General features: G+C 39.0%; 1 protein-coding gene across 1 annotated transcript in view; it reads right to left on the bottom strand.

The window, feature by feature from the left end:
• The window catches only part of SMAD1 (SMAD family member 1), a 42,027-nt gene extending 23,351 nt beyond the window's left edge, over nucleotides 1–18,676 (bottom strand). Inside the window, exons 1-2 of the mRNA XM_070948663.1 lie at nucleotides 18,606–18,676; nucleotides 805–1,383 (exon numbers count right to left, since the gene is read on the bottom strand). Coding sequence (XP_070804764.1) covers nucleotides 805–1,204 — 400 coding nt within the window. The 5' untranslated portion in view covers nucleotides 1,205–1,383; nucleotides 18,606–18,676. The remainder of the gene's footprint in view (nucleotides 1–804; nucleotides 1,384–18,605) is intronic.
• Between the last annotated feature and the right edge of the window lie 999 nt (nucleotides 18,677–19,675).

Raw genomic sequence — 19,675 nt, 5'->3', positions numbered from 1 at the left:
CACCACTATCAGGTCCTTTGAGGCGCCGCCGCTATACTTCGGTGTCCAAACAGCACGGCGGGCGGGGAGCAAATCGCCCAGCCCCGATCCCACTGGCAGTTGAAATCCAGCCGGATCCACCCCGCAGGGACAGAAGCCGGCAGCAGCACGCGCGAGGGCGTGAAAATCGGCACGACCCAGATCCCTGGGCACGAAGCCGACGTACAGCTGACTGGCAGAAGAATCAAAGCTAACCTCACATGAAATCCAAAGCAAACAGAAAAATAGAAAAAAAGGGGCTAATCAAAAATAAACAAAAGCCTAACACAACACTCAGAGCACAGAGAAAACCCTCTCAGTCTGTCAGCAACTAAGAGAAAGACTGGGGATCCGTGTGCAAAAGAGGCATGGAGAGAGCACAGAGTAGGAAGTTAGGTAGTAAAAAAAAAAGTTCTCTCAGTTCCTGTCAGATATGAGGATTTTCCCAATGCTGGAGTGTAGTAGCAGCGTTCTGGAAAAAGTACAGTAAATCCCACTCCCTACTAGCACTGATGGATGTTACCTAGTTTGGGTAATCAAATATCTGCAAAAAGAAACCCAAGCTCAGGAAGTTTTGTATTATTGCTATCATGCTATCATTTCCAACCACGTTAAAAGTCTGCCTGAGTACTTTAAGAAATATAAATATAATAAATTGTTACTTTATTACAGTTTAGCAGTGGTAGAATAGGAAAAGTAAAATCTCCCTCCTCCCCCGTTGAATTAATTCCACTTGGTGCTATGGACTTGTTAGAAGTAAAATGAACATATAATGGAATTTCCTACCTGGGCTTTCCACTCGTTTGTAATGATAGGGATTGATGCAGACTTCCTTCTGTTTTGAACCAAAGGGAAACTCACAGCATTCCAGAGGTTTAAGTTCATGATGGCTCTGAAGATCGGGCCAGCGCCACACACGACAATAAATTACATGGGGAAGCCCCTTACGATGAGAAACCTGAAGTCTGCCATCTAAGGAACGAGGAATTGTAACACAGTTGCTTGGCTGACCAGGACAACTTAATGCTTTTTCCAACTCTTCCATTGCTCCTTTTTTCTTCTTTAGTTTTTTAACTAAGGCATCAACAGCTTTCTCTGCCCATTTTTCCTCTTCATCCCCTTGCTTCCACCCCAGGAGTCTTTTAACAGCTGGGCTTGTGAAGGAGAACAAACTTGTTACATTCATAGCGATTAGTTAGAAGGAAATATTGGAGCACAATTTCTACGTTAAAAAATCCTATATCTCCTTCCAACAACTGTCCAGAATAAATTCAGATGATCTTTCCCAATTCTGAATTCTTGCAAAATGAACCCGACATTCCAGTCTGATAGATGTTTTTGAGATTCCAGGTCTTAGCCAGGTACCTACAGAACATAAAATTGGGGGGGCGGGGGGGAGAGAAACGAAACAAGTTCTGTTAAAACAATATAACTTTGCCAATGTAGTGTTACCTGTTATGAACCACCCAATAAGTTTTAAACATTCAGCTAGCCAAGAATTATTACATTCAATCAAGTCAGTCAGTCGGTCAGTCTGTCTGTCTATCTCACACCAAAAGGAAAAAATTGGCTTAACAAGGATTTATATTGCTTTTTTCAGAAATACAGTCTTTGAACATACTGGGATACTAGACAACCTGTGACCCATTTAGGTATTGTTTTAGAAATATTTTCTTACTTAAACAGAGAAACAGAATGACTACAAGCAGCCAAAAACATCAGTGGGAATTGGAGAGACTTCTGACTTTCTATTGGCTTCTCCATTGAGTTTCGGAAATATCCCTTCATTTCTTTCTTCCTTCTCTCCCTTTCTCTTCCCTTCCTCCCTTCCTCCCTCCCTTCCCTCCATTCCTTCCTTCCCTCTTCCTATATCTCCACTCCTTCTCCCTCCCTTCCTATATCTACCAATTTTGACCAATTGAAAATTACAAACAGGAAGACAGAAGACTTTTAGTAAAGTAGTGTAAGGATAGGAAATATATAAGCAATTGAATGATTTTGATATTTAATTTTAATGAGTTCTAACACAATCTCATTGCTCAGAAAGCTTGCCCAATAAATTTAAGACACCATAGTAGAAGGCCAGTCACTGTGAGTTCTAGTCCTTCCTTGGCCATGAAAGCCATTGGATAACATTGGGCCAGTCACTCTTTTTCAACCCAACTCTTCTTACAGGGTAGCTGTTGTGGAGAAAACAGGAGGAGGAAGAAAGTGTGTTGGATATAGCAATCACCTTGAGTTATTTGTAAAAACATTAAAGGTGGGATACAAACAATCAGAAAGCCCCCAAACTAGTATAACTAATGATCTAAGGCAAAGATAATTTTTTTAAAGAAAAAAAGCAATCCAGTTGACTGAATGCTTATCAGGAAATGTTGATATTCAGTCTACTTGAGTGAGAAAAATCTATGTTTATTAGAGAAGAGCAGTATAACTTAGAAGCAACATAATAAGAAATTACCCTATTTCCCCCAAAATAAGACATCCCCTGATAATAAGCCCAATTTTTTTTTAATTTATTTATATGCCGCCCTTCTCCGGAGACTCAGGGCGGCTTACAATGTGCTCAGCAATAGCCTTCATCCTTTTGTATATTTATACAAAGTCAGCTTATTGCCCCCACAAATGGGTCCTCAATTTACCTACCTTAGAAAGGATGGAAGGCTGAGTCAACCTTGAGCCTTGGCGAGATTCAAACCTGCAGTAATTGCAGGCAGCTGGTCTTAATAACCAGCTTAATAACAGGGTGCCTTAGACCACTGTACTACCAAGGCTTTTGAGTGCATGGCAATAAGGCCAAGCGCTTATTTCAGGGTTCAAAAAAAATATAAGACAGGGTCTTATTTTCAGGGAAACACGGTATTTATTCTCAAGAAGTCTAAATCTCTGAAGCCAGATGCATCCTAGAGTACTGAAGGCACTAACAAATGGTTTGGCTGAACACATATTAAGAAAACCCAGTGAACCAGTGAAGTGCCAGATGACTGATGCTCCAGTCTTTAAAGAACAGAAAAAAAGCAGGAAAGTACAGACCCTGATATTCTGACATTGATACTTGGAAACTGTCTTCGGGTAATCTAAATCATTTTGTGTTACGGTAGTGTCAAAAGGGGCAATCATCCAAATGAATCCTATTGAGATCAAAACATGTCTATAATTGTCGTGTGGAAAGCAAAACATTTTGAAGAGTTTGTTTCAGCATTTGTTGTTTACTGCAGTTAAGCTTGAGCCTTGGTAGTATAGTGGTCTAAAGCACCCTGTTATTAAGACCAGCTGCCTGCAATTACTGCAGGTTCGAATCTCGCCAGGCTCAAGGTTGACTCAGCCTTCCATCCTTTCTAAGGTAGGTAAATTGAGGACCCAGTTGTGGGGGCAATAAACTGACTTTGTATAAATATACAAAAGGATGAAGGCTATTGCTTAGCACATTGTAAGCCACCCTGAGTCTCCGGAGAAGGGCGGCATATAAATCAAATTAAAAAAAAAAAAATAGCTGACTTGGAGGAAGGAAAGGAGAAATGTCAATTTTAAAGTATATACGTAAATGAAGAAAACCCAGTCTAACTTGTTAGGAAGGAGGCAGCAAACCCCAGTTTGTGAGCATAGCACTCATGAAGGAATTCCTTCAATTAAATTAGGCCCCAGGACTAAGAAGACTAGCGGCATATATCAAAAACTAATTGGGTTGCTCTAGTTTGCTACAAAACTGCATTAAGAAATTCTTATCCATTGGCCATGCCAGGGAAGGATAATGGGACATCTGAAAAGAGCTGCCAAGTGCTAGACCTAGAGTTTTAGCAGAGGCAATCAAGCATGCTACAATCAAATGCACTGGTATCTTAAGTGCTAAGAATTGGACAATAAGAATTTCTATGTTACATTACTAGAATTAAAAAAAAGAGTAATACCTGGTCTAGAACCGCAGAAACAATGGTACAAATGCAGCTAGAAGTAATGGTTTTGGCAGGTGCAGTTACGAAGACCAGTTTCTCACACAAGCATTAGAGCAGATGGTACTAAGGCAAATTTTCCTAACCAGTTGTCCCTCACATAATGGGCCCAGGCTACAATTTCCAAAATTCCTGTCTAGCATGGAGTTGTAATTCCTATAGATTTCAAGGTACCAAATTTGGAATTATTGCCTTAGCATAACTAGTTCAGTCACAATTTATATTCGTAATAATTCAATAGCAAATATTTTCAGAATATTTACAATTTACAATAAAATTTGTTTTACAAATTTAGAATACGGTACAATAGCAAATATTTTCAGAAAGAAGTGCCAAAATAAGGTGAGTTTTTGCTTTTTCAGAGATCCATTCCCATTTTGGACAGCAACAATTGCAAACATCTGCTTTTTTAAATAGCAGTTTTCTCATAATCTGTGTAGGTGTATTAAGAAACACACAAGCTAAACAACAGACATTTCCATCTATATTTAGATCTGCCCGGTCAGCTGTAATTGCATAATTTCATCAGAATCTTCTGCAACGGAAATACATCCATATTCATCCAGCATTCAAAGGAAACATCTTTACAAGCCATATCCTTTTACAGACCAACACATGGTCTCATGCTACTCTGTTCAATTGTTAAATATCTCCTTTAGGAAGGGCAGGGAATTTTATTTCTTTATCCATTCCAAAGACATTTCCTTTTATGATTTGAAGAGTAAGGGAGGTGGAGCCTTGCAAACAGGTGAAAAGGGATGGGGAACAAAGAAAAAGAGGGCAGACATTTGTCATTAGTGAACTTCTGTAATGGCATATGGGAATGACCTTGGGAGACAGGCAAAGAGATGTTTCCTAGGGCAAGGGTCTCCAACTGTGGCAACTTTAAGACTTGAGGAATTCTGGGAGTTGAAGTCCACAAGTCTTAAAGTTGCCACGGTTGGAGACCCCTGTCCTAGGGTACAGTCAGATAAAAGACAGAATAGCTCTCGGCTGGATAGTGGACAGAGCAAGAGGCTGAGGAAGAGACCCTCCTAGTTTCTCAGACTATAAAGGAGATGGGAGGAGAAATGTACGGTACTTTCAGATTCCAAGATTATCAGGCAAATCAGATAGGAAATACGACCAGATAAACTACTTCTATTCTGTGGTAAAGTTCCATTAACAGAATCTTGCAATTTATAACCTCTAGTTTACAGTTCACCACAGCTGCTTTCAAGCCATTTGATAAGCCAAAAAACAACATCCCCTTGATTCAGATTCTAATATATGTATTAATACAAGCACTTAATATTATCTGAAGATAAACTGTACACTTAGACTCTGACTGTATCTAATTTTAATATACCATTAACCATTAATTTTATCAAGGTCCACTTTTTTATAACTTGAAAGGCTCTAGGCAATAATCTGATTAAGCAATCTCCAAATCAGAACCTTTTCTGATTCCCAAATTTGCAGAATGATCATTACAGTATCATCTTCAACTATACAACTATACAACTACTCCAAACTATATTAACTCCTTCACTTGAGCCTAAATCCAAGGATACTAATATATGCTGAAAAAAATCCCATAGTTTTCTCTTTCACTTTGAAAGCCTAAAATTTTTTTCAGTGAAAAATGAAACAAGCTATAACTTGTACATTCGTCTCTAATCAAATTTGCATTACATATCTTCAAACTGTTTGGAATACTGACAGAACTAGACATGCTCACAGTTTCCTCATGGAATGCCAGTATGAGCAAGTGTTAAATTGTAAGCTAAATACTGCTGACAGTAAATGCTTTCCCCTATTTGTTCTCATGCATATAAAACGGTTGCATCTCTGAACAGATAATTCATATATAAATGTATATATAAATGTATATTTTACAAAATAGGATTAGGAATTATATACCATGCTCCAAAAATATTTCTTTATAAAGAGGAAGTAATTTGATAGCATAAGCTACAGAGGTTTAAAAAATGGCTTCATAGATTCAACATTTTGTGAATTTTCAAATAGAAGTAGTATTTATATTTATCTTTTACATTGGTTAATTAAGTTTCTCAATGAAAATGGGATGGTTTCTTAATATAGTGTAAAAGTATATTACAAGTAGTCCTTAACTTACAATCTCCATTGGGACCAGAACTTGTTGCTAAGCATTACAGTTATTATGTGAAAAATCCATGATTACACTGCTTAGCAATGACAGTTCCAGTAATGCCAGATGCAGTCAAGCAGGGAAGCACCTTATGCTTTTCTGCTCTGCTACACTGGCCTTTGCTTCACACACACACACCCAGTCCTGCCTATCTTCTTTCCCATGTCTGCCCTTTTGGGTGCCCTGCACTTCGTCACATACTCCTGATGCTCCCTGCACCGGTGTCCCCCACTGGCCACAGCTAATTATTTTTTCCTGTTGGTGGCGCAGGACATAGCAGATGCTAAGCAGATGCTAAGTGGGTTATAGCCCTAGGATGTGTGCAGTGAGAACATGGAGAATTGTTCATTGGCAGTTCCTAGGGCAAAAGGGGAATATATATGGGAGGTGTTGTTTGGGATAATGATAGAATTGGAAGAAGGGGAGGAAAGTGGGCTTCTGGGAGGAGCAGCACATGTACTTCAGCTCAAATATTCCTGGAGAAAGAGTCTGTGGCAGGGGTGAAATCCAGCAGGTTCTGACAGGTTCTGGAGAACCGGCAGCGGAAATTTTGAGTAGTTCTGAGAACCGGCAAATATCACCTCTGGCTGGCCCCCGAGTGGGCTGGGAATGGACATTTTGCAATATCCTTCCCCTGGAGTGGGGTGGGAATGGGGATTTTGCAGTATCCTTCCCCTGTCACATCCACCAAGCCACACCACGCCCACCAAGCCATACCCACAGAACCAGTAGTAAAAAAAATTGGATTTCACCACTGCTTTAAAGCCTTGATTGAAGGAGGGGCACTTACTGCCTTGGGTGTCTTCTCTAAAGGCTAATGTTGATACATTAGAAACTTCCAGTTTCCGATCAGACAGAACCATAAACTGAGATTTCTTTGATTCTCAAGGATGAAAAAGAAGGGGCCAAAATTGATTGAGTTAAAAGAGAAAGAACCAAGAATTTAAATCCTGGAGCAGACACATACAAAAGTTTGATTTCTGTTTTCAACTAGAGGCTGTATGTTCTATTTGTGTAAATTGCCCAGAGTTACTTATGTGAGGTGAGAGATTTAGAAGTGTGTTATAATAAATAAATGTATTACTTCTTGTCTGCAAATAAAGCATCTTATCCAATTATATCATGTCTATAACGTTTCTTCTATAATCAAATTGCTGAACACAAGTTTGAGTGGAATGCTACAGTTTATTGCCTTGCCTAATGTTAAGTCTGAACATCTTTCCAAAATAGTCTTGTTTCCACCTTCAAAATCAAAATCATTCTGGTGGCCTAAGACATTTTGAATTATTAGTTCAACATTAAGAAAAGCAATAGAGAGGAATGAAAAGTTGCACTATATGCCGAAAGTATCCTCACCTGCTTAGAATTCAGATGAACTTAGCGTGGAATTCAGATGAATAATGTGGAAACCATGTCTGCCTGAATCCTTATATAACGTATTATGAGGGCATATTATGTTCCTGCCTTGAAAAAAAGTGGAAAGGATGATGCAGAGAATTACAGGTCCTTGAGTTACCACCATAATATAGCCTGCCCATCATGGTCGTAACTCATGACAAATCATAAAGCATGCTGATCATGTGACTAACCTGCTTTTACAAACTTTTTTGCGGTGGTGGTTAAATGAATGTTGCAGTCATTAAACGAACTACTGGCTCACCATAGGCAGTTTTGCCAAAACCGCAAGTAAATGCCAGTTTTCAGCAGAACTATCATAAAATGTGGTCAAGTGTCGATGAAACACTTCAAGCAGCTATAAATGCGACTCAGTTGCTGAGTTCCCTAAATGTAGTCATATGACTGGGAGGGGATTTCAAATCTGGGTCATAAGTCAAGGACTATATACCATACTAGCCAGTCAGAGAAAATCCTTGAAAAAATTCTATTGCAGATCATAGAGAATGATCAGTAAATACTTTAAAAACCATCTGGTAATTACCAAAAGTCAGCATAAATTTAGGAAGAACAGGCCTTGCCAGACTAATCGTATCTTATTTATGACTGAATATCCTTACTGGATTTCAGACATTTTAGATGTAACTTATCTTGAATGTAATAAATTATTCAAGAAAGTACCTTGTATTCTGGTAATAAAGGGTGGGCTAATACATCTGGCAGTATACTGAATTAAATCATTTTTTTTTCTCCTCCGTTTGCCTGGCTACATTAGTGCCTTTTGAAACTCTCAAGTTACACATTTTATTCAAAAGTTTTGAAAAATTTCTAAATATAAATGTTTTTTAAGACAACTTAATAGATTTAGAATATACTTGCAAAATCTTAATAAATCAATATCCTGTTTTTGAAAACTTATTAACAGTGATTTATTCATACCTTTTTGTATAAACACAATGGAGTCTAATACTTCCAAATAATTGTTGCTGCATATACTTAATCTAGGATCTAAAAAGATTTTGATATTAAAGGTAAAACATTCTCCTATTGTTTATGGAAACTAGGGCTCTCCAATGCTTTATTCTATCCAGTATTTAAAGTCTTCATATTAGGTTATTTATAATAAATATTTATAAAGAATGAGTAGAGGCTTTTTGATATCACAGAAATAAATTATCTCATATAACAACTGAAAATGCTACTGATCGAAATAAAGATTTCAATCATTGCTGTAACTGTAAACATTGTCAGTGTGTAGCAACTGACAAATGATATTTATCCTAAAAGAGAAAAATCTTTAAAACTAAGTTATTATCTACCAGTTGATTCAACATAAAGCTCCCAGCATCCTTCCATAAAGCATTTTTGTAATGTTAATTTAGCAAGGGAAAAGGGATCAAAATGCATTTTTCCAGAAATAAGATACCAGGTTTTGAACTGACAGGACAGAAATAGGAGTTAAAGCAAATCTATTCTATTTTGACCCCTTCATGGATTACTGCCTTGTTGTGGCGAAGGGGCTTCCGTAGCTCAATGAAGCTATGAGCTATGCCGTGCAGGGACACCCAAGACGGACAGGTCATAGCAGAGAGTTCTGACAAAACGTGATCCACTGGAGAAGGAAATGGCAACCCACTCCAGTATCTTTGCCATGAAAGTGAATCCCTCAAGTCGGAAGATGTCCAATATGCTAGTGGGGAAGAGCGGAGGGCTAGTACTAGTAGCGCCAGAAAGAGTGAAGCGACTGGGCCAAAGCCGAAAGGGCGCTCAGCTGTGGATGCATCTGGTGGTGAAAGGAAAGTCCGATCCTGTAAAGATTTTTTCTCCATAGGAACCTGGAATGTAAGATCCATGAATCAAGGCAAGCTGGATGTGGTCAAACAAGAGATGACAAGACTAAACATCGACACCTTAGGAATCAGCAAACTAAAATGGAGAGGAATGGGTGAATTTAATTCAGATGACCTTCAGGTATACTACTGCGGGCAAGAATCCCTCAGAAGAAATGGAGTAGCTTTCATAATCAATAAAAAAAATAGGAAAAGCAATATTGGGATACAATCCCCAAAATGACAGAATGATCTCAGTTCGAATCCAAGGCAAACCATTCAATATCACAGTAATCCAAGTCTATGCCCCAACCACTGGTGCTGAAGAGGATGAAATTGACTGGTACTATCAAGCCCTACAGCACCTTATAGAATTAACACTAAAAAATGATGTCCTTATCATCATGGGAAATTGGAATGCTAAAGGAGGAAATCAAAAGATAACCGGAATAACAGGGAAGTTTGGTCTTGGAGTACAAAATGAAGCAGGGCACAGGCACAGACAGATTATCTTCTGTCAAGATAATACGATGGTCATAGCAAATGCTCTTTTCCAACAACCGAAGAAACAACTCTACACATGGACATAACCAGAAGCCAACACAGAAATCAGATTGACTATGTGCTCTGCAGCCAAAGATGGAGAAGCTCTATACAGTCAGTAAAAACAAGACTAGGAGCTGACTGTGGCTCAGATCATTAGCTTCTTGTTGCAAAATTTAGACTTAAATTGAAGAAAGTAGGGAAAAGCACTAAGCCACTCAGGTATGAACTAAATCATATCCCTGATGAATATACAGTAGAGGTGACAAATAGATTTAAGGAATTAGATCTGATAGACAGAGTGTCTGAAGAACTATGGACGGAGGTTCGCAACATTGTACAAGAGGTAGCAACTAAAACCATCCCAAAGAAAAAGAAAGGCAAGAAAGCAAAATGGTTGTCTGAGGAAATAGCTGAGGAAAGAAGGGAAGCAAAAGGCAAGGGAAAAAGAGAAAGATACACCCAGTTGAATGCAGAATTCCAGACAATAACTAGGAGATAAGAACGCATTCTTAAATGAACAGTGCAAAGAAATAGAAGAAAATAAAAGAATGGGGAGGACCAGAGATTCTGTTCAAGAAAATTGGGGATATGAAGGGAACGTTTCACGCAAAGATGGGCATGATAAAAGACCAAAATGGCAGGGACCTAACAGAGGCCGAAGAGATTAAGAAGAGGTGGCAAAATTACACAGAAGAACTATACAAGAACGAGCTTAACATCCCTGATAACTACGATGGGGTGGTCACTGACCTCGAGCCAGACATCCAAGAATGTGAAGTCAAATGGGCCTTAGGAAATCTGAGCAAAAACAAAACTAGTGGAGGAGACAATATTCCAGCCAAGCTATTCAAACTTAAAAGATGCAGTAAAAAAGCTACACACAATTTGCCAGCAACAGAGAACGTAGTGGCTGGATGAAGCAGTAGGCATGAGCTAAAATGGACTCCAGAGGATGGTAGAGGACAGGAAGGCCTGGTGGAACGTTATCTATGGGGTCGCGATGGGTTGGACACCATCGCAACTAACAACAAAATTCTATTTTGAATCCCATTAAGTAAAAGTATTAAATATAAATATTTCAGCAGGCTAAGGAACAAGAAATTGCAATAAGTGAAGATGTCAAAAAGTTTGGTACTATTCAATGGAGAATATTGGATATTGGGTATCCTCCTTTTTATGCTAGCCATTAATTATTTACACAAATACACAAATCATTGTTCATATGATTTAAATAGATTGGTGTAATGTTAAACTGTGTACCTAAAATTAGAATTTATTTTAAACATCAGATTTAGAGACCTTGGTGTGTAGTCAGTTATTGTTTTGTTTTGTTGAAAAAAAACTACTTAAAATCCTAGAATGAAGATACATGTTCACTTTCAGTTCTTAAACTAGCTTTTTATTGATGAAATGGGAAAAAAAACTTATCAATATGATTCTGTATGAGCAAGGTTTTAATTTGTTGCTTAAAAATGGAGTTGCCATTATGTATCTATTCTGTGTTTTAAAAATTTATGTCCATATGTGAATTTGTTTTCTCCTCTTGGTTTTTTTGGGGGGGGATATTTTTAAAAAGATACGTTCTTTTGCATTTACTTTTTTGTCATTTGATTATTACTGCAATGAAATAAAAAGTGCTCATCAAATCTAACTGAGGTATCCAATAAGGTATGATAAGGTAAAATTCTGAAAAAGAATTGAAAGGATGGCTCACAGTAAAAGCTAAGTCCCACTTTCCATTTCTCCAAAGGGCAGAACTTGTACTTTATGGTAAACAAAAATAGATGCTGACTCTTCAATCTTAGTTCTGCTTCAGTAAGGATATAGAAATGCTTATCTGATTTGCAAAAGATACAATATTGCTGTGAAATTTTGATCTATTAAATAAGAAGAAAAAATAAAATAATTTTTATTTTAAATTTAACACCCCAAAAAGCAATGTTCTTTGTTAAGAAATAAAAATCAAATGCACAGTAATAGTGGTTGTCAACAATTTTTTGTTTTGAATAGTAGCTCATTACAAATCAACCATGACTCAGCAGTCTGATTTAGCTACAGAAGACATGTGAACCTTTTAGGCTGCATTAACAGAAGTGAAACTCCCAACAAAAAGAAGGTTTTAATACCATTCCATTTGATGGTGATCAGACCTTAGCCCAATATTCTGGGCACAATTTTTTAACAAGAGTTAAACAAGAAATCGAAACAGGTTTAATAAAGGGCAAGTATATGATCAGGGAATAAGAAACTCCTATGAAAAGAAAGGATGGTAGGAGGACAGGAAGGCCTGGAGGAATGTTGTCCATGGGGTCGCGATGGGTCGGACACGACTTCGCACCTAACAACAACAACAATGAAAAGAAAGTTAAGGAGCTGGGCATGACTAGCCTTGAGAAAAAGAACTGAAAGGATGGGTCACAGAAAAAGACAGGTCCCATTTTCCATTTCTCCAAAGGGCAAGACTTGAACTTTATGTTACACGAAGGTAGATTCTGACTGAACATCAGAAAAAACACCTAAAGGTGTGGTCTGTGCTTCACTGAATGTGTTCAAGAACAGGTAATGTCTATCCTTCAAGGATGCCTTAGTTTGGAGTCATGTAGTGTACTCAGCATTTTCAACTGTCTAAACTCTCAGGTAGATTCTCTACTCATTTTATTCATGTAGTTTTTTAAAATGTATTATGTAATATCCAATTTGATGAGGTACTTTGGAGAAGTATTTGCATTAAAATAATCATATTTTCTAAATATAACATTTAAAAACAATAGAATATGCTTCAGAATTACAAATATATATATATATATATATATATATATATATATATATATATATATATATATATTAAAGTATAAATCAATTAGGATTTTATTAGAGTACAGCTGTGGTTGATAAAGAGTCAAATACAATTCAAGCTGCAGATTCTTAAACATTATAAATATTTCGGGTAGGAAAAAGGGGCTTTTGGCAAACCATCTGAAAGGAAAACAAGGTATTATGATTGCCACCAAATCAATCTGCTGAAAGTTTTAAGTGTAACTTCCGGCTGGACAGGTAGCTATAGTCTAATCTCTGTTCATAGACAATGCCAATGCTGCCACGTGTCGCATTTTGGTCGTTTGGCAACCAGACTGAATTTATGTCTATTTGTAACATCCTGTGATCACATGAATGCAATTTACTTTTTTTTTTTTTGCTGCAAACCAGTATTTTGTTTCCAGTTTCTGATTTAAAAAAAAAGTCCATTATGTACAATGGATTCACATTTTGACTGTAGTATTTGCTTAATAACAGACTCAAAAAATGTCATAAAATCAGGTTGGTCAAATGGGTGCCTCAACTTATGACTGTCATGACACAAGGCAGTGACAGCTAACCTTTTCGGCACCGAGTGCCAAAACTGGAGCGTGTGCACACACACTATAGCACCAGAACCCAGAAGAGAGCAGCTGACCAATGCGCATGTGTGTGACGGAACCTGGAAGAGCAGCTTCGACGGCACGCGTGCTCATAGAGAGGGCTCTGCATGCCACCTCTGGCATGCGTGCCATAGGTTCGCCATCACGGACATAGGGTGTAAATTCTGGGCTCTATTACTGTTATAAGTCAAGACTACCTGCAAGTCTACCTGTTATAAGTCAAGACTACTATAGAGCCCCAACTGGAGCAGCTCCAGAAATATTAGAGACCTTCTTGTAATTCTATCTCTTTGGCAGAAATCTACAAGGCAGGGTGGATAAAAATCAATAATTTTTTTAAAAAAAAAATAAAAAAAATCGGATTTTTTTGATTTAAATCAGATTTTTTTGATTTTTATTGAATTTATTTTAATAAAAAACTTTTGAGGTAAAAATCTATCATAAGATAGTTTTCTATTTAAGATACATAAATAATTTAGTTTATTCAGCATGAAATGGAACTTAGTTATGTAGCACAAGGCTGTATATTCTGCAACACTGGGACTATCGGTGAGTCAACAGCAGGTCAAAAGAGTAGCAGAGATGACAGTTGCTCTTTAAAAATTATGATTTAAATCGAGTTGATTTAAATCAAGTCTTTTTACTAGTGATTTAAATCATGATTTAAATCATGATTTAAATCGACTCGATTTAAATCAAATCCACCCTGCTACAAAGGCCTACTGAGGATAATGCTCCCCCCCAAAATGGGCCATAGACTAGGAAGCAAGGCTTCTCTATGTTAGCCCCAGATGTATACTTGGAAATACACTTTCAGCATCTTATAAAGCACTGAATTCAAGAATTCTTGGTTATACACCACCCATCTGTGCGCACACATAGGATGCTGATTGTATAGCACAGCTTGGATTCCATAGCCAAATAAGTAAACATGTCTTTTATTTTGTACTCACATATCCATATTTTGCCTTTCTTCTTAGGTGTCTAAAGAAACAGTGGTTTTATTAATGATGTTGATTTAGACAGAGAGGAAGACTGACCTAAAGTCAGTAGTGAACTTCCATGATTGAGGGCAGACTTAAACTTGCATCTGCCTTGCCCTAAAACCTTAGCTGCTGTACATGTGCTAAAGCAGCTGACAGAACAGCTTTTCATTCCTTTTGATCTCATATCAATCTGGATGTGTGATTAGTCACGTGCTTACCAGAAAGAAATCTGTTAGAGAAAGATTTCCGTCCTTCATTCAGTATGATCATTTCCTGACAGAGACTGAAAAACAAACTCTACTAATTCAAGTGAAAGTACATTCCAGGGACTTCTGGTAATTCAATTTTCTCTTTTCCAACCTCATTAATAAATTTGTAGTGGCCCACATAATTATTGTTGATGCAAATTTTTCTTAGTTAGCAGAAACATTTATGGGTCTGTTGTGTACAAGAATCTACCAGTGCCACGAACTGAACTGCACACACAAAAGAGTAACACAGAGTTTAGTTTTGCATGTGTGTTATTTGATACTACAATTTCATAATTGCCAGGAAGTTTGTTGCAGTCACAATCTGAATTAAGTACAAAATATCTACCTAAGGACAAAGCTGCTTTCATTAGCAGATTTGTTCCACTTTAATCCCCTTACAGCAACTCTTCAAATATACAGTTCATAGTCAAACTCAGTGGACAGAGACTTGACAAAAGCTAAACTTAAATCCTGTAGATGACCAAGGACTTAAAGCTAAGTTCCCCAATGTTCTATTTTTAGCGTTACAAAGCTATTGAACATGTGGTAATCCACTGAAAAATTAAGATACAGCAACTTTTCAGAAATGCATTTAGTCATACTCATGGTTTTCTCATTTATTTTTTAATAACTTACTACCTGTTGTTTTGGGGAACAAAAGAGAAAAGTATTGCAGAAACAAACAATATTCTCTTCATATTTTTAAAAACCTTCATCCCTATATTGCCTACAAATAAATGATAATGTAACAATTTTAATATTTGATCTCTTAATATATTTAATTATGATAACTGAACTAACACACTCACAAGTTGACCCCCTCACCTCATCCTGATGTATCACTTTGCATTTTACTGCTGTAAGTCAATTTGAGATCTACAGCAGGTTGGAAAGGCTAGTAATGATGCTCTCTGCAGTCTCTAGAGAGTCCACATTATACACAGCGTACATTATTTATAAAGTTGGATGATGCCTCCATTAGCCCTGCAAGATTACACACCAAGAGAAACCACTTATACTTGACAAGACAAGCTACACTGCATTACCAGCACAACTTAATTCAAGTTTACCTACTCCCTAGACCGATCTTGCCTTCTGTTTACACACATTAAGCAGGAATGCAATGAGAAATTTATTTGAAAATAATCACTGTCAGTTTAAAAGTTCATACCTTTCTTTTGAGAATTAGAATTTTACCTGCCACTTCTTTTTCTGCCAGCATATGCTATATAGGTGAAAAACACTGGGCTTTTTATAAAGCTAATACCAAAGTCATTTAAAATGGATAGTAATTACTGCCTATGTTGCTGCACAGCCATCAATAATTCAATTTTCCTACATGTCTTCATTACATGTGAAAATCTCCACCAGAATTATTTTCTACAGCTTATATACATCAAGGACCAGTTTCTTCCTAGGAAATCTCTTTCCAGCAAACCATACACACACACATATAGGAAAGACAAAGAGGAAAGCACCTTCTCAGTTTCACCAATGCTAAAAAAAAAAAAAAAATCTCAGCCACCCTTTTCCTCCTCTCCCTTATTACTGCAATAGGGTACATAGCATTAGAGACATTGCAGAGAGTTCTCCCACAATCAATTTTACTGAAAATAAAAGTACAAATAAATGATGGGTGACATAATTTTTAGCTGTGGAAATACATATGCAAATATAAACACTGGAGAGTGTGAAGGCAGCATCCAGAAAAAGCATCATTTGCGAATGGCAAATATGCATTAACGAAGAATGAGGGGTGATATAGGGGAAAGCAGAAAAATATAAATGTTTTCATCCGTAAATATATATTCTACTTTCCTTCAGTGGAATTGCAACCTTAGAGGTTCTCAACATCAGTATACTTATCTCAAATCGGTATTGTCTTAGCCTCTGTAAACAGTGGAGTCATCTGATCAAGGATATGCACACACACACACACACCAAGTAAAGAGAAGGACACTGCAGAAGAGAACTGTATTTGATTATGTAGAGGGGGTTGAAAGGGTCAGAATTAAAACAAGGACAAATCAGTACCCTTGTAACACAATCTGGCCTTGAACCAAAGTGATCTTATCAGGGTCCATGGCTAGGAAGTTTTTAGGCTGTTTTAGCTTTTGCAATCATGCCCTGAAAACTTAAGTTATGCCTCGAGAAAAGAAGGACCAAGTATTCCTATTATCAAGAGGAGTTAGACATTTCCAAAAGCTTTTCAAACAGAAGTCACAATAGTTATGCTAAATGGCTTCTTCAACCCTCAGCAGGTCAACCTCATCCCTTTCTGGATGCAAAGCACACCAATAAAAAAAAGAATTGCATAGGTTTAAAGTGGCAACTGCCTAGAGGAATGTTGTCTTATTTAGAATAGAATAGAATAGAATAGAATTCTTTATGCTGCAACTAAACAACTAGTTCTTGGAAGTCTATGGAGATTCTGAAGTCATCCAGATCACCATTGTCCTAAAGGTGTTTTTTCAAAAGGCATCTGGACTTTCCACTCCAGTTGCCTTTTGAAAAAGCATCTTTGGAATCGTGCTTGGAAGTGAACCTTCACAGTTGCAGTTCATTTTAAATTCTTAAATAGAGACACACAATTGAAGGGGCAGCAGGTTAGGCAGAACAAAGCCTCTGCCAGTTGTTCTTAAAGGGGATTGAGCTTTTTTATGGCTACAATTCAAGCACCAATTCTTTTTGTTAAGATGCTGGAGTGATTTGCCCTAGACCCAGCTGGACTCTCGCCATTTTCACCATGGAACTCTTCCATGAGTTTATATCTACTTTTCCTTCCTAAGGCAAACAACGGTTGCTCCCCAGTATAATGAAAATAAAGGTGGATTAAACCTGGTATCCATATATATTTAGCCACAGTAAAGATCTGTTGTCTTATCCTTAAGCATAAAGCCACTCCTCAAATTAAAGCAGCTTTTCATATTCATACCCTGTATTAAGAAATTCTAAGCCAGCCCACACACGCAGCCTCATCCACTATTAACAAAGGGCAGAAAGAAACTGCTATCCTCGGTTTATCATAGCTTTCCGCTACGAATTCCCATAAACCTCGCCAAATAAACCCGGAGGATGGGTGGGAGGAGAAAGCAAGGTTTCTACTATGAGCAAACAAAAAACTCCCGAGTGGGTCATCTATCGCTAATCACGTCAAAGGGAAGGGAAGGGAACAAACAGGGAAGTTTGGGCAGAGAAACCTGCCACTCAAAAAAGAAAGAAATCGGGTTTGGGAAGCGTCCCCCTTCACACACACACACATATACACACAAGCATCAGACAAGAAAATGCTGAATTGCAAAGGAGAGGGTAGCTCCATTGTGTTGGGTTGGTTCATCTTAACTATCGAAGCCAAATTGGAGGCCAATTTCTTCACTTTGGCTCGGAATACCTGTGTGTGTGTGTGTGGGTGGGTGGGTGTTGTGTGTGTGCGCGCAGGACGCCCGAGAGGATCTCCTGACTGGGAACCAGACTCTGGCTTTTCCATTGCTTTCCCTCTCCTCTCCCCCTAACTTGAGAAGTGGCAGCCGAAAGGAAGTGGAAAGCAGAAGAAGGGGGAAAGGGGGAGGGGGGATGGCGGGTCTATTTTACCTCTGGACCTACACATAGGTCTCCCTACCTCCACCTCTTCCTTCCCCCCCCCCACAGAAGAAGAGGAGGAGGAGGGAGGAGAGGAAACTTTTTACAGCGTTAAAATCACCGGCCGCTGCAGCCGCCTCGCTCTTTTCGGGCTATTCTACCCGGGCACAGCCGCCATCATGAGAGAAGCGAAAGCTCTCCCTTTGCCCTAATCGCTCCGCACGCGCGCGATTCAAGATTGTCGCCGCTCAGCCTCACCCTTGCCTGCCCCTCTTCCATTCTGGCAGGCGCATTGTTTAAAAAAGAAGAAGCCAGCAAGGAAACGGCAGAAAAGAAAAGGGGAGGGATGGAGCCTTCCCCACCCCCCCACCCCAAAAAAAAGGACACAAAAGCGGGTGGGGGGGGAATGACTCCCCAAGGAAGAGGCAACCTCGGAGCGGCAGAGAGAGAGAGAGAGAGTAGGCAAAGCCCAGCTCTTACCAGCTGTCCGCGAAAAGGCGAGGGAATAAGGAGAAAATATCATGCAAAGCGCCCCGGCAGCGCGTCGCAGCTGCTGGACAGGCGGGCAAAGTCCCACCCGCTGCCACTGCTGCTGCTTTTTCGCTCTCGCTTCCAGAGCCGCCGCCGCCGCAGTTGAGCAGCCCAGCGCTCGCTCCGCCGCTGCGCCTGGATTGATCTGGTCTCACTGGCGTCAGAGAGTCGGAGCCACCCAACCTCCACTTACCCCACTGCCAATACACAACATATATATACACACACACACGCACACGCTCTGCCTCTCGGCCAAGTTAGGGATCCTCTCCAAATGCCCGCCCCCGCCTCGACAAAGAAGGCATTGCTGGTTCGGCTGGAGAAACCGCTTCATGACTTTTTTTCCCTCCCTCTTCTTTCCCCGCTCCCCGGGCCCGCCCCGAGGAGGACTCGCAGCTATGGAGCCGGAGCGAAGCGGCGGCCTGCAGCAGGGTTGCAACTTCGGCGGAGCCATTTGCCGAGGGGTAGCAAAGACACGGGCAGATTTTTGGTTTTTAGGGTTTCGCTTCCAGTTCTGTGGAATTCAGGCGCGGCTTCAGCCTGAGTTCCAGAGAACTACAGCCTGGGAGGTGCTGTATGTATCCCGAGAGTAGGTCCTCCTCCATCCTCCTTGAATCTGAAAAAGCAGTGTAAAATCGGTGTTTATGTGAAGTTCAGGAGTCTGACTATATCGACCGGCATCCTGCTTCCAGTTTTGTTTTGTTTTTTCCAGAAGTGCTATGGTCAGATTTCCCATTTTCCCAGAAATGCAATTTATCCCGTTTGACACACACACAGCCAAAGATAGATAATTTCACGCATAGGTGTGCACACAAGTATAGGTAATTTGCCCACCATTCTGCTGAAATACGTTCAGAACTTGCTTCTAAGAAGTCAAATGAGTTGTACTGGATTAGGCCATTTATTAATTAATTATTCATTTATTTATTTATTTATTTTCTATCTACATCTATCTATCTATCTATCTATCTATCTATCTATCTATCTATCTATCTATCTATCGTATTTCTATGCCGCCC

Source organism: Pituophis catenifer, unplaced genomic scaffold, assembly GCF_029215685.1.
Source record: "Pituophis catenifer annectens isolate HBS135680 unplaced genomic scaffold, rPitCat1.0.hap2 SCAF_8, whole genome shotgun sequence".
NCBI lineage: Eukaryota > Metazoa > Chordata > Lepidosauria > Squamata > Colubridae > Pituophis > Pituophis catenifer.
The sequence above is the reverse complement of the archived record's forward strand: the minus strand, read 5'-3'. Positions and strand labels throughout refer to the sequence as shown.